Raw genomic sequence first — 13,649 nt, 5'->3', positions numbered from 1 at the left:
TGTGTATGACAGATCGACGAGTCGGGTGGATGGAGTGAGGACATAGATCGGCCAAAATCTCACTGAATGGGGGAACTGGGGGGGGGGGGGGAGACGACACAGGCTCCTGTTCCTGGGCTAGAGGCGGAGCGTGGCTCTCATTCTGTGATATGGGAGGTCACGGCATAAACTGGGGGAGGTCACGGCATAAACTGGGGGCAGCAAGGTTTCTCAGATGGCGAGGAGAGTGACAAGCTCCGACTTACATCGTAGAAGTCCGTCTTGAACTTGTCGGTGCTGAGGACAGGTAGCCGGTGACACAGGGCGTAGGCCTCACGTAGGATTTCGTGGTTAAATGGCACCTCACCTGTGGGAAACATCAAAGGGATATCGGCAAACCAGCAGCTCAACAACCTGTACCGGCCCCACCCCCTGCCCCACCCCCAGTACCGCTCCTCCCCTCCTGTACTGGCCCCACCCCTCCCGTACCGGCCCCACCCCCTGCCCCACCCCCAGTACCGCTCCTCCCCTCCTGTACTGGCCCCACCCCTCCCGTACCGGCCCCACCCCCTGCCCCACCCCCAGTACCGCTCCTCCCCTCCTGTACTGGCCCCACCCCTCCCGTATCGGCCCCACCCCCTGCCCCACCCCCAGTACCGCTCCTCCCCTCCTGTACTGGCCCCACCCCTCCCGTACCGGCCCCACCCCCTGCCCCACCCCCAGTACCGCTCCTCCCCTCCTGTACTGGCCCCACCCCTCCCGTATCGGCCCCACCCCCTGCCCCACCCCCAGTACCGCTCCTCCCCTCCTGTACTGGCCCCACCCCTCCCGTACCGGCCCCACCCCCTGCCCCACCCCCAGTACCGCTCCTCCCCTCCTGTACTGGCCCCACCACTCCCGTAAAGGCCCCACCCCCTGCCCCACCCCCAGTACCGCTCCTCCTGTACTGGCCCCACCCCTCCCGTACCGGCCCCACCCCCTGCCCCACCCCCAGTACCGCTCCTCCTGTACTGGCCCCACCCCTCCCGTACCGGCCCCACCCCCTGCACCGCTCCTCCTGTACTGGCCCCACCCCTCCCGTACCGGCCCCACCCCCTGCACCACCCCCAGTATCGCCCCTCCTGTACTGGCCCCACCCCTCCCGTACCAGCCCCACCCCCTGCCCCACCCCCAGTACCGCTCCTCCCCTCCTGTACTGGCCCCACTCCTCCCGTACCGGCCCCACCCCCTGCACCACCCCCAGTGCCGCTCCTCCTGTACTGGCCCCACCCCTCCCATACCAGCCCCGCCCTCTGCACCACCCCCAGTACCGCTCCTCCTGTACCGGCCCCACCCCTCCCATACCGGCCCCACCCCCAGTACCGCTCCTCCCCTCCTGTACTGGCCCCACCCCTCCCGTACCGGCCCCACCCCCTGCACCACCCCCAGTACCGCTCCTCCTGTACTGGCCCCACCCCTCCCATACCAGCCCCGCCCTCTGCACCACCCCCAGTACCGCTCCTCCTGTACCGGCCCCACCCCTCCCATACCGGCCCCACCCCCTGTACCGCCCCTCCTGTACCGGCAACACCCCTCCCGTACCGGCCCCGCCCCCTGCACTAGCCAGACCCCGCCCCCTGCACTGGCCCGGCCCCCTGCACCACCCCTCCTATACTGGCCCCCCCCCCCCGGACCGGCCCTGCCCCCTGTACTGGCCCCACCCCTCCCGACCCTGAACCGCACCTTCAGTACCAGCCCGCCTCCTGCACCCATACCGGCCCCGCCCCAGTGTCGCCCCTCCCATACCGACCCCGCCCCTCCCGTACATGGCCCCGCCCACTGCACCCCGCCTCTCCTGTACCGGCCGCACAAAGGGTTGGGGTGGGGAGGTGGGGGAAGAGGTAGGGGAAGGGCTGGGGGAAGGGGGGGTTGCGGGTTGGGGGGTGTAAGAGAGAGTTGTGGGGGTCACCCTCCTACCTGACTCCACAGCCTTGACGTACTCCAGGATCACGCGGACGCGGCTGTGCAGCATCTTGATCGCGCTGTGCTGAGCGAGGAGATGCTCGGCCACTGGAACAGGAGAGGGATGAGAGAGTCAGCAAACTGGGGGGCGCTCATCATCCACTCTCTCCGAATGTCCACTTGACAGGAGCGTTGAGACAAATGACACCGACCGACAGCTGGCTTGGTCACGGAAGTAGGTTTCAAGGAGGAGAGAGGTAGGGAGGTGGGGAGGTTGAGAGAGGGGATTCCAGGCAGCTGAAGGCATGGCCGCCAATAGAGGAACGCTGAGTTCTCGGAGGGTCGGGGAGCTGGAGGAGGTTACAGAGAAACACCCCCAGGATCTATCCTTGGCCCCCTCCTAATTCTCATCTACATGTTGCCCCTTGGCGACATCATCCGAAACACAGCGTCAGTTTCCACATGTACGCTGACGACACCCAGCTCTACCTCACCACCACTTCTCTCCACCCCTCCACGGTCTCTAAATTGTCAGACTGCTTGTCCCACATCCAGTACTGGATGAGCAGAAATTTTCTCCAATTGAATATTGGGAAGACCGAAGCCATTGTTTTCTGTCCCCACCACAAACTCCGTTCCCTGGCCACTGACTCCATCCCTCTCCCCAACTCCTGTCTGAGGCTGAACCAGACTGTTTGGAACCTAGTTGTCATATTTGACCCTGAAATGAGCTATCGACCACATATCCGCAGCATAACTAAGACCGCCTATTTCCACTTCTGTAACATCGCCCGTCACCGCCCCTGCCTCAGCTCATCTGCTGCTGAAACTCTCATCTGTGCCTTTGTTACCTCTAGACTTGACTATTCCAACGCACTCCTGGCTGGTCTCCCACATTCTACCCGACGTAAACTCGAGGTGATCCAAAACTTGGCTGCCCGTGTCCTAACTTGCACCAAGTCCCGCTCACCCATCAACCCTGTGCTCGCTGCCCCATGTCCTAACTCGCATCGAGTCCCGCTCACCCATCACCTCCTGTGCTCGCTGCCCCGTGTCCTAACTCGCACCGAGTCCCGCTCACCCATCACCCACTGTGCTCACTGCCCCGTGTCCTAACTCGCACCGAGTCCCGCTCACCCATCACCCCCTGTGCTCGCTGCCCCGTGTCCTAACTCGCATCGAGTCCCGCTCACCCATCACCCCCTGTCCTAACTCGCACCGAGTCCCGCTCACCCATCACCCCCTGTCCTAACTCGCACCGAGTCCCGCTCACCCATCACCCCCTGTGCTCGCTGCCCCGTGTCCTAAGTCGCACCGAGTCCCGCTCACCCATCACCCCCTGTCCTAACTCGCACCGAGTCCCGCTCACCCATCACCCCCTGTCCTAACTCGCATCGAGTCCCGCTCACCCATCACCCCCTGTGCTCGCTGCCCCCGTGTCCTAACTCGCACCGAGTCCCGTTCACCCATCACCCCCTGTGCTCGCTGCCCTGTGTCCTAACTTGCATCGAGTCCCGCTCACCCATCACCTGTACTCGCTGACCGAAATTGGCTTCTGGTTAAGTAACGCCTCAATTTCAAAATTCTCATCCTTATTTTCAAATCCCTCCATGGCCTCGCCCCTCCCAATCTTAATCTCTGTAATCTCCTTCAGCCCCCCCCCCCCCCCCACCCCCACGAGATATCTGCGCTCCTCTAATTCTGCCCTTTTGAGCATCCCATATTATAATTGCACAACCATCGGTGACCGTGCCTTTTGTTGCTGGGGCCCCAAGTTCTGGAACTCCCTCCCTAAACCTCTCTACCTCTCTTTCCTCCTTCAAGATGCTCTTTAAAACCGACCTCTTTGACCAAGCTTTTGGTCACCTGTGCTAATTTCTACGAATGCAGCTCAGTGTCAAATTATTTCATCTTATAATACTTCTGTGAAGCACCTTGGGATGTTTCACTATGTTAAAGGCGCTATATAAATACAAGTTGTTGTTGTTTAAGAGGGTCAGAGGACTGGAGGAGGTTACACAGGGCCAGAGGGTTGGAGGAGGTTACACAGGGTCAGAGGGCTGGAGGAGGTTACACAGGGTCAGAGGGCTGGAGGAGGTTAGAGAGGGTCAGAGGGCTGGAGGAGGTTACACAGGGTCAGAGGGCTGGAGGAGGATACACAGGGTCAGAGGGCTGGTGGAGGTTAGAGAGGGTCAGAGGGCTGGAGGAGGATACACAGGGTCAGAGGGCTAGAGGAGGATACACAGGGTCAGAGGGCTGGTGGAGGTGAGAGAGGGTCAGAGGGCTGGAGGAGGATACACAGGGTCAGAGGGCTGGAGGAGGTTAGAGAGGGTCAGAGGGCTGGAGGAGGATACACAGGGTCAGAGGGCTGGAGGAGGATACACAGGGTCAGAGGGCTGGTGGAGGTTACACAGGATCAGAGGGCTGGAGGAGGTTACACAGGGTCAGAGGGCTGGAGGAGGTTACACAGGGTCAGAGGGCTGGAGGAGATTACACAGGGTCAGAGGGCTGGAGGAGGTTACACAGGGTCAGAGGGCTGGAGGAGATTACACAGGGTCAGAGGGCTGGAGGAGATTACACAGGGTCAGAGGGCTGGATGAGGTTACACAGGGTCAGAGGGCTGGAGGAGGTTACACAGGGTCAGAGGGCTGGAGGAGGTTACACAGGGTCAGAGGGCTGGAGGAGATTACACAGGGTCAGAGGGCTGGAGGAGGTTACACAGGGTCAGAGGGCTGGAGGAGATTACACAGGGTCAGAGGGCTGGAGGAGATTACACAGGGTCAGAGGGCTGGAGGAGATTACACAGGGTCAGAGGGCTGGAGGAGGTTACACAGGGTCAGAGGGCTGGAGGAGGTTACACAGGGTCAGAGGGCTGGAGGAGGTTACACAGGGTCAGAGGGCTGGAGGAGGTTACACAGGGTCAGAGGGCTGGAGGAGGTTACACAGGGTCAGAGGGCTGGAGGAGGTTACACAGGGTCAGAGGGCTGGAGGAGATTACACAGGGTCAGAGGGCTGGAGGAGATTACACAGGGTCAGAGGGCTGGAGGAGGTTACACAGGGTCAGAGGGCTGGAGGAGGTTACACAGGGTCAGAGGGCTGGAGGAGGTTACACAGGGTGGGATTGGTGGAGGAGGTTAGAGAGAGATGGGGGGTGGCGATGCCAGGGAGGGATTTGAACTACAGGCACAATAAATCTGGAATATTGATACCAGGTACAATTGTTAATATGGATTTTTTTTCAAGTGTTCTATATACAATTCCCAATCTCGTCATGATGTCTAACACAGAAAAAACAAATACAAAGCAGTCAGTCAGGAACCTGTTCAGTCTGGTATTGCAGCATCAGCTCTAAGTATGATATTGTCAGAACATTAGCAGCAAATCTCTCATTCTCCGTCTTTCAATTTGTACACACTGCATAAACGACACCCTTGGCCTGCTATTTAACCCTAAGCTGACTCTGTATTGGCTCCATCACCAAGACCACTGACTTCCACCTCTAACACCACCCGTCTCCGCCCCTGAACCCTCACCATGCTTTTATTATCTCTGGGCTATTCCACACTCTCCTGGCTGGCACCTCAACTCCCAATCTCTAAACTTGACCTCATCCAAGACTCTGCTGCCCCGTGTCCTAACTCGCACCGAGTCCCGCTCATCCATCACCCCCTGTGCTTGCTGCTCCGTGTCCTAACTCACACCAAGTCCCGCTCACCCATCACCCCCTGTGCTCACTGCCCCATGTCCTAACTCGCACCGAGTCCCGCTCACCCATCACCCCCTGTGCTCACTGCCCCGTGTCCTAACTCGCACCGAGTCCCGCTCATCCATCACCCCCTGTGCTTGCTGCTCCGTGTCCTAACTCACACCGAGTCCCGCTCACCCATCACCCCCTGTGCTTGCTGCTCCGTGTCCTAACTCGCACCGAGTCCCGCTCACCCATCACCCCCTGTGCTCGCTGACCCACATTGCCTCCTGGTTCAGCAACGCCTCGATTTTGAAATGATCATCCTGCTGTTCAAATCCTTCCCTAGCTCTGTGATCTCCTCCAGCCCCACAGACCTGCAAGAACTCTGTGTTCCTCCAACAGTGGCTACTTGAGCACCCGATTTGAATCGCTCCACTATTGTCAGCCTTCAGCTGCCTGGGCCTCGAGCTCTGGAATTCCCTTCGCTTCTCTACCTCTCTCCTCCTCAAAACCTGCCTCTTTGACCAAGCTTTTGGTCACCCGTCCTCGAGTCTCTTTCTTCCAGTGTCAAGTTATTGTCTGATTATGCTCCCGAGACACTATATAAACGCAGGTCGCTGTTGTTGAAAGGGTCGGAGGTCGCCTTCCTCGCTAGCTTGGACACACCATGCGAGGTGGCTCATGGAAGGCTGGGGTGACATCCTGACCCAGCAGGAAAGCTGCCTCATTGGGAGCGGCTCGGTCAGAGAAAGGACAATATTTGGCCCGGGCCAACACGACCTGTTACTTTCTACAAGTTGCTCTAGTTGGATGAGCCTGGGATATAGCCCAGTCTCCCACCAGCTGTGACAAGTTTAAGACTGCAGCATTTCTGTCATCTCACTTTTCTGCTAACAACTAACTGTGCTTACAAACTGCGCCAAGATAATAATAACATGTATTTATATAGCGCCTTTAACGTAGTAAAACATCCCAAGACGCCTCACAGCCGTGTTACAAGACAAAACAGATACATTTGACAGAGCCACAAAAGAAGAAATTAAGGCAGATGACCAAAAGCTTGGTTAAAGAGGTAGGTTTTAAGGAGCATCTTGAGGAGGAAAGAGAGGTAGAGAGGCGGGGAGATTTAGGGAGGGAGTTCCTGAGATTAGGGCCCAGGCAGCTGAAGGCACGGCCACCGATGGTTGAGCGATTATAATCAGGGATGTTCAAGAGGGCCTAATTTGATGAGCGCAGACGTCTTGTGGGGTTGTGAGGCTGAAAAAGATTACAGAGATAGGGAGGGGACGAAGGCCATGGAGTGATTTGTAAAAAAAAAAAGGACGAGAATTTTGAAATCGAGGCGTTGTTTAACCGGGAGCCAATGTAGGTCAGCGAGCGCAGGGGGCGATAGGTGAGTGGGACTTAGCGCGAGTTAGGACACGGAGCAACTGAGTTTTGGATGACCTCAAGTTTATGTAAGGTAGAATGTGGGAGGCCGGCCAGGAGTGAGTTGGAATTGTCAAGTCTAGAGGTAACAAAGGCATGGATGAGGGCTTCAGCAGTAGAAGAGCTGAGGCAGGGGCGGAGGCGGGCGATGTTACGGAGGTGGAAAAAGGCGGTTTTAGTTATGCCGTGGATATGAGGCTGGAAACTCATTTCAGGATGGCTGATACAGACTTTTTAATGACCCAAAATGCTTTGCAACAGTCAAGAGACCCTTTATTTGTTTTTAAGTTAACTTTTGAGAGATCGCACAGCTGCGAAGTGACATTTTTCACAGGCAGTAAGAGACATCCTTGAATTGCCACGGACTGTGACGAAAGTTGCACTTATGATGATAAAGAAAATCTATTCGTGGGAAGGATTCGTTTTAGAATATTCCTGTGTGTTAAGCTTAGCAATTACGTACACACATTGGGCAGACATCCAGAAAAACTGTATAAAATAGCTGTAACACGGGAGCTAGAAAACTGCGGCAGTCAAGAGAACTGGCAACCTGGTTAGTTGCCAAGAGAATCAGGGGGTTAAGTCTTACAATCGCTGACGACGGTCTGGTGCGAGTGTCTGTGTTTCTTTTCATCACTTAGGAGAGAGGCGATTTTAACCGTTATAAGGGATTTAATGGGATAGGTTAGTGCGAGGTAATAATTAAGAAATTATTGTGCATTTAATTCTATCGTAACCTGCTTGTATTTCCTTTGATTATTCCAAGTAAAGGCAACCCCTGGATTGGGGTGGTTGAGTGTGGAAATGTATTTTTATCTACGCTGTACCACACTCTAGTTTTGTGCCCTTTTTAATGTAAAACAAAATGGAGTCCTGGTCCTTCCAGGAATTTCTGCAACAAGCAGTCGGTTTGCATAAACAGTTAAACCTGGCTTGAAATGGCCGATAGCCACCAGACAGCTAGGAGGCAAGTCCTGCTGAGACAAGTACCCCCCATGGTGCTTTCCTATTGTCTATACAACACCAGTTCCAATCCACCCCACCCTTTTATCAGTACTCAAACCACCAGCCATTATCTCTTGTAGAGACCTCATCCATTTGATGCAAAAAGATAACTGACCAGGAAACTGGACCATCCTGACACAATGCAATGCAGGTAATAGCTCATTACCACACTCTCATCGAGTAATGGCCGGCTGGCCAACTAATAACCCTGACAAAAGGAAATATCTGGAAGCCATGTCAGGACAAGGATGTAGTAATTAACTCTTTATCTGTATCCACTGACTGCGAGACAGAGCCAATACATAAGGAGAGGCCACAACTTGGGTTTTACTGTATAAATATCTCGTGAAATTGTACCATTACGGAGGTGTTCATTTAGCCATTGACGGAGTGCTAGCAAGTAAATTAAAGAAACTTCTGCTGGAGCTGAAGGTGTCCGAGTCCTTTATCGAGGGTCGAGATTTCGACACGAGGAAACATCCCGTGTCTGCATTGTTTTGTCTCACAAGTTCGAACTGAAAGTGCAGAGTCGAGTCATAAATAAGTCGTGACTCTGTTTAGTGACAACATTTTACAGAATATAAACCTGTCCTAATTAAGAAAAGTCTTACACAAGACAGGCATCCGCCTGCCCCCCCACTCCCGAAGTACACAAGAACATAAGAAATAGGAGCAGGAGTAGGCCATACGGTCCCTCGAGCCTGCTCCGCCATTTAATACGATCATAGACTCCCTGCCCGCTCCCCTTGTTCCCTTATCGGTTAAGAAACTGTCTATCTTTGTCTTAAATATATTCAGTGACCCAGCCTCCACAGCTCTCTGAGGCAGAAAACTCCACAGATTTATAACCCTCAGAGAAGAAATTCCTTCGCATCGCAGTTATAAATGGGCGGCCTCTTATTCTAAGATCATGCCCTCTAGTTCTAGTCCCCCCCATCAGTGGAAGCATCCTCCCTCCATCCACCTTGTCGAGCCCCCTCATAATCTTATACGTTTCGATAAGATCACCTCCCATTCTTCTGAATTCAAATGAGTAGAGGCCCAACCTCCTCTACATTTCCTCATAAGTCAACCCCCTCATCTCCTGAATCAACCCAGTGAACCTTCTCTGAACTGCCTACAAAGTATATCCTTTCGTAAATACGGAAACCAAAACTGCACGCAGTACTCCAGGTGTGGCCTCACCAATACCCTGTATAACTGGAGCAAGACTTCCCTGCTTTTTTACTCCATCCCCTTTGCAATAAAGGCCAAGATACCATTGGCCTTCCTGATCACTTGCTGTACCTGCATACTATCCTTTTGTGTTTCATGCACAAGTACCCCCAGGTCCCGCTGTACTGCAGCACTTTGCAATCTTTCTCCATTTAAATAATAACTTGCTCTTTGATTTTTTTCCGCCAAAGTGCATGACCTCACACTTTCCAACATTATACTCCATCTGCCAAATGTTTGCCCACTCACTTAGCCTGTCTATGTCCTTTTGCAGATTTGTTGGGTCCCACCCCCCCACCCCACTGTACAGAATGCTGGCGAGTCCTTGCCTGTGGAGTTCTCTCCCGTGCCCGTCGCGGTCATGCGCGCCACGTGATCCACTCCGATACGCTCGGCCTCCTCGGTGGCCAAAGTGTAGGTCAGTTCAGCAAACAGCACCGTGGCCTGGACAGTGGGCACAAATAAAAACCATCAGCGGGGAGACTCTGCCAGCAACTCCGCAGGGGGGTGGGGGCATTCTCCGGGAACGCACCGAGGACTGGGCCTGGGCGCCCCACAGAGCGTGGCACTAGGCCCCACGCAGCCCGCAGTGTGGTCCTGCTTCAACCCCTGGCTGTGGCTTTGTGAGAAGATTGTCATTGAAACATAGAAATTTACAGCGCAGAAGGAGGCCATTTGGGCCCAACGTGTCCGCGCCGGCCGACAAAGAGCCGCACGGCCCTCGGTCAGCAGCCCTGAAGGTTACAAATAAACCCTTGAACAATGGCGGAAAGGCAAAGAGCACCCGGCCCAATCAGTCCGCCTCACACAACTGCGACACCCCTTATACTGAAACATTCTGCACTCCACCCCAACTGGAGCCATGTGATCTCCTGGGAGAGGCAAAAAGCAGATAAAAACCCAGGCCAATTTAGGGAGAAAAAAATCTGGGAAAATTCCTCTCCGACTCATCCAGGCAATCGAAACTTGTCCAGGAGATCACCCTGGCCGTATTCTATTCCCTGCAGTACTTACCATTATATCTGCTCTGTCCAAAAGGTCATCCAGTCTAATCCCAATGACCAGCTCTCGGTCCGTAACCCTGCAGGTTACGGCACTTTAAGTGCCCATCCAACCATCTCTTAAAAGTGGTGAGGGTTTCTGGCTTGACAGGGAGGATGTTTCCCCCGGGCTGGGGAGTCGAGACACAGACTCAGAATAAGGGGTCGGCCATTTAGGACTGAGATGAGGAGGAATTTCTTCACCCAGAGGGTGGTGAATCTTTGTAATTCTCTGCCCCACAGGGCTGTGGAGGCTCAGTCGTTGAGTATATTTAAGACGGAGATCGCTAGATTTTTGGATATTAAGGGAATCAAGGGATATGGAGACAGTGCAGAAAAGTGGAGTTGAGGTCGAAGATCAGCCATGATCTTATTAAATGGCAGAGCAGGCTCGAGGGGCCAAATGGCCGACGCCTGCTCTTAATCCTTATATTCCAATTAGGCTCCCGCTCATCACTTGCCGGGGTTTCCCGCTGCCCGAGGTCAGGTGAGGACAGAGTCGGGCCTTGCTGTGTTTTCGGCGGGGAAGGAAGAGAGGAGGGTCAGTGATTGTTTGGGGAGGGGTGGGGGGGAGAGGGACAGTCTGGGGGGCGGGGGGGTGGGGGAGAGAGGGACAGTCTGGGGGGTGGGGGGAGAAGAGAGAGGGAGGGTCAGAGAGGGGAGGAGCGACAATGCCAATCTGGGTATGACAGACCAGCCTCGGGGGTGTCACTGAACACTGCGCTCAATGCTGGTGTCTGAACACAGTCGCTGGTCGGACTGAGCGCCCCCCCCCGCCCCCAACCCACTCCCCCGGGGCAGGTACTGTGTAACACCCATTTATGGAGGGGAACAGTCAGGATTCAGAGTGTACACTGAATGGAAAGACACTGAAGGGTGTGAATGTAGGCAGAGTTCCAGAATTCAAATGCCTGAACGTGAGAGTGTGGGGAGATAGACTAGGGAAAAGGCCAACACAATGTTGGGGGTTTTATAAATAGGGACTCGGTATAAGAGTAATTAAATAATGATACTAATATTGTGGGGATCTGGAACTCGCTGCCTGGAAGAGTGGTGGCTGCAGAAACCCTCAGCACTTTTAAGAGATGCTTGGATGGGCATTTAAAGTGCAGCAACCTGCAGGGTTACGGACCTAAAGCTGGTAATTGGGATTAGACTTTTGTTGGATGGCGCAGATATAATGGTAAGTACTGCAGGGAATCGAATACGGCCAGGGTGATCTCCTGGACTAGTTTCGATCGCCTGGATAAGTCGGAGAGGAATTTTCTCAGATTTTTTCTCCCTCAATTGGTCGGGGCTCTTTGCCTTTCCGCCATTATTCATGGGTTTATATGTAGCCTTTAGGGCTGCTGACTGAGGGCCATGTGGCTCTTTGTTGGCCGGCACGGACACGATGGGCCGAAATGGCCTCCTTCTGCACTGTAAATTTCTATGTTTCTATGATACATTGGTACAAAACCTTGGTTAATTCACAGTTAGAGCACTGGGTGCGGTTCTGTGCACCCCATTACAGAGAGGACATTAAAACCACAGAGAATTCACCAGCATGATGATGGGAATGGGTAACCATTGTTATAAGGAGAGTTTTGAGATAGTGAAGGAGATTTACGCGAGGTATTTAAAATGATGATGAATATTCAGAGGGTGAGGAGAGCGCGAATATTTCCTCTTGTTGGGAGTCAATGACGAGGGATCATTGGATCAAAATTGTCACCGAGGAGATGGAGACGTCAGCAGAAATGTCTTTACACAGAGGATTGTTGGAGCCGGGATTGATTTGTCACAGGTAACGATGGAAGCCGAGACCACTGCATCTTTAACATGCAAAACTGGGTAAATATTTGAAGCATAGAAAGATACAGGGCTATGGGGAGAGAGCGGGACAGTGGGATTGGTTTGGGATTGATACAGGGCTATGGGGAGAGAGCGGGGCAGTGGGATTAGTTTGGGATTGATACAGGGCTATGGGGAGAGAGCGGGGCAGTGGGATTGGTTTGGGATTGATACAGGGATGTGGGAGAGAGAGGGGCAGTGGGATTAGTTTGGGATTGATACAGGGATGTGGGAGAGAGCAGGGCAGTGGGATTAGTTTGGGATTGATACATGACTATTGGGAGAGAGCAGGGCAATGGGATTAGTTTGGGATTGATACAGGGCTGTGGGGAGAGAGCAGGGCAGTGGGATTAGTTTGGCGATTGGTACAGGGCTATGGGGAGAGAGCAGGGCAGTGGGATTAGTTTGGAATTGATACATGACTATGGGGAGAGAGCAGGGCAGTGGGATTAGTTTGGGATTGATACAGGGCTGTGGGGAGAGAGCAGGGCAGTGGGATTAGTTTGGCGATTGGTACAGGGCTATGGGGAGAGAGCGGGGCAGTGGGATTAGTTTGGGATTGATACAGGGCTATGGGGAGAGAGCGGGGCAGTGGGATTAGTTTGAGATTGATACAGGGCTATGGGGAGAGAGCGGGGCAGTGGGATTAGTTTGTTGATTTCTCGAGCAGAGTCAGCACTGGCACAATGACCCAAACAGCCTCCTCTTGTGCTGTAAGAGTCTCTGTTTCAAGGCACAGCTGACATATGGTGCCGGTGGATTGGGAGCCAGCTCACTGGCGAGGGGGTGAGGAATTACAAGTCCCCTGCCTCGGAGTGCGGAGGACCTCTGCTCTTCACATTGTGTGAATGGTACGGAACAAGGCGGGTGGAGCAGGTTAGAAATATGCTGATTACACAAAGCTTTGTCGGCAAGTAAAAGGGAAGAAAAGGAAGAATGGATAGCATTGGAGAAACGAGGCAATTGTGCAGACGGACTGGGATATTGCAAATGCACAATAATATTAAATAGACGCAAAACATTAAAAGGGGCTCCACAGAAGTAAAGTCCAACCTGATTCTACATCGTGCAAAGTGCACACACACAGACTGAGAGGGACTGTACACAGTGCAGGGTGCACACACACACACAGACTGAGAGGGATAGAGAGGGAACTGTACACAGTGCAGGGTGCACATACACACACAGATTGAGAGGGATAGAGAGGGAACTGTACACAGTGCAGGGTGCACACACACAGACTGAGAGGGACTGTACGCAGTGCAGGGTGCACACACACACACAGATTGAGAGGGATAGAGAGGGAACTGTACACAGTGCAGGGTGCACACACACAGACTGAGAGGAACTGTACACAGTGCAGGGTGCACACACACACACAGATTGAGAGGGATAGAGAGGGAACTGTACACAGTGCAGGGTACACACACACAGACTGAGGGTAACAGAGAGGGCCAGTACACAGCGCAGGCTACACACATGCACACACAGATAGTAACAGAGGGACTGTACACACAGTG

The 13,649-nt window shown here is 54.0% G+C and overlaps 1 protein-coding gene across 1 annotated transcript in view; it reads right to left on the bottom strand.

Annotated features, from left to right (window-relative positions):
- The window catches only part of cops6 (COP9 signalosome subunit 6), a 56,770-nt gene that overhangs the window by 685 nt on the left and 42,436 nt on the right, over window positions 1–13,649 (bottom strand). Inside the window, exons 7-9 of the mRNA XM_070863063.1 lie at window positions 9,586–9,700; window positions 1,936–2,028; window positions 246–346 (exon numbers count right to left, since the gene is read on the bottom strand). Of these exons, the coding sequence (XP_070719164.1) occupies window positions 246–346; window positions 1,936–2,028; window positions 9,586–9,700 (309 nt within the window). The remainder of the gene's footprint in view (window positions 1–245; window positions 347–1,935; window positions 2,029–9,585; window positions 9,701–13,649) is intronic.

The sequence above is a fragment of the Pristiophorus japonicus genome, chromosome 20, assembly GCF_044704955.1.
Source record: "Pristiophorus japonicus isolate sPriJap1 chromosome 20, sPriJap1.hap1, whole genome shotgun sequence".
NCBI lineage: Eukaryota > Metazoa > Chordata > Chondrichthyes > Pristiophoridae > Pristiophorus > Pristiophorus japonicus.
This window is presented reverse-complemented; position numbering and strand designations above follow the sequence as displayed.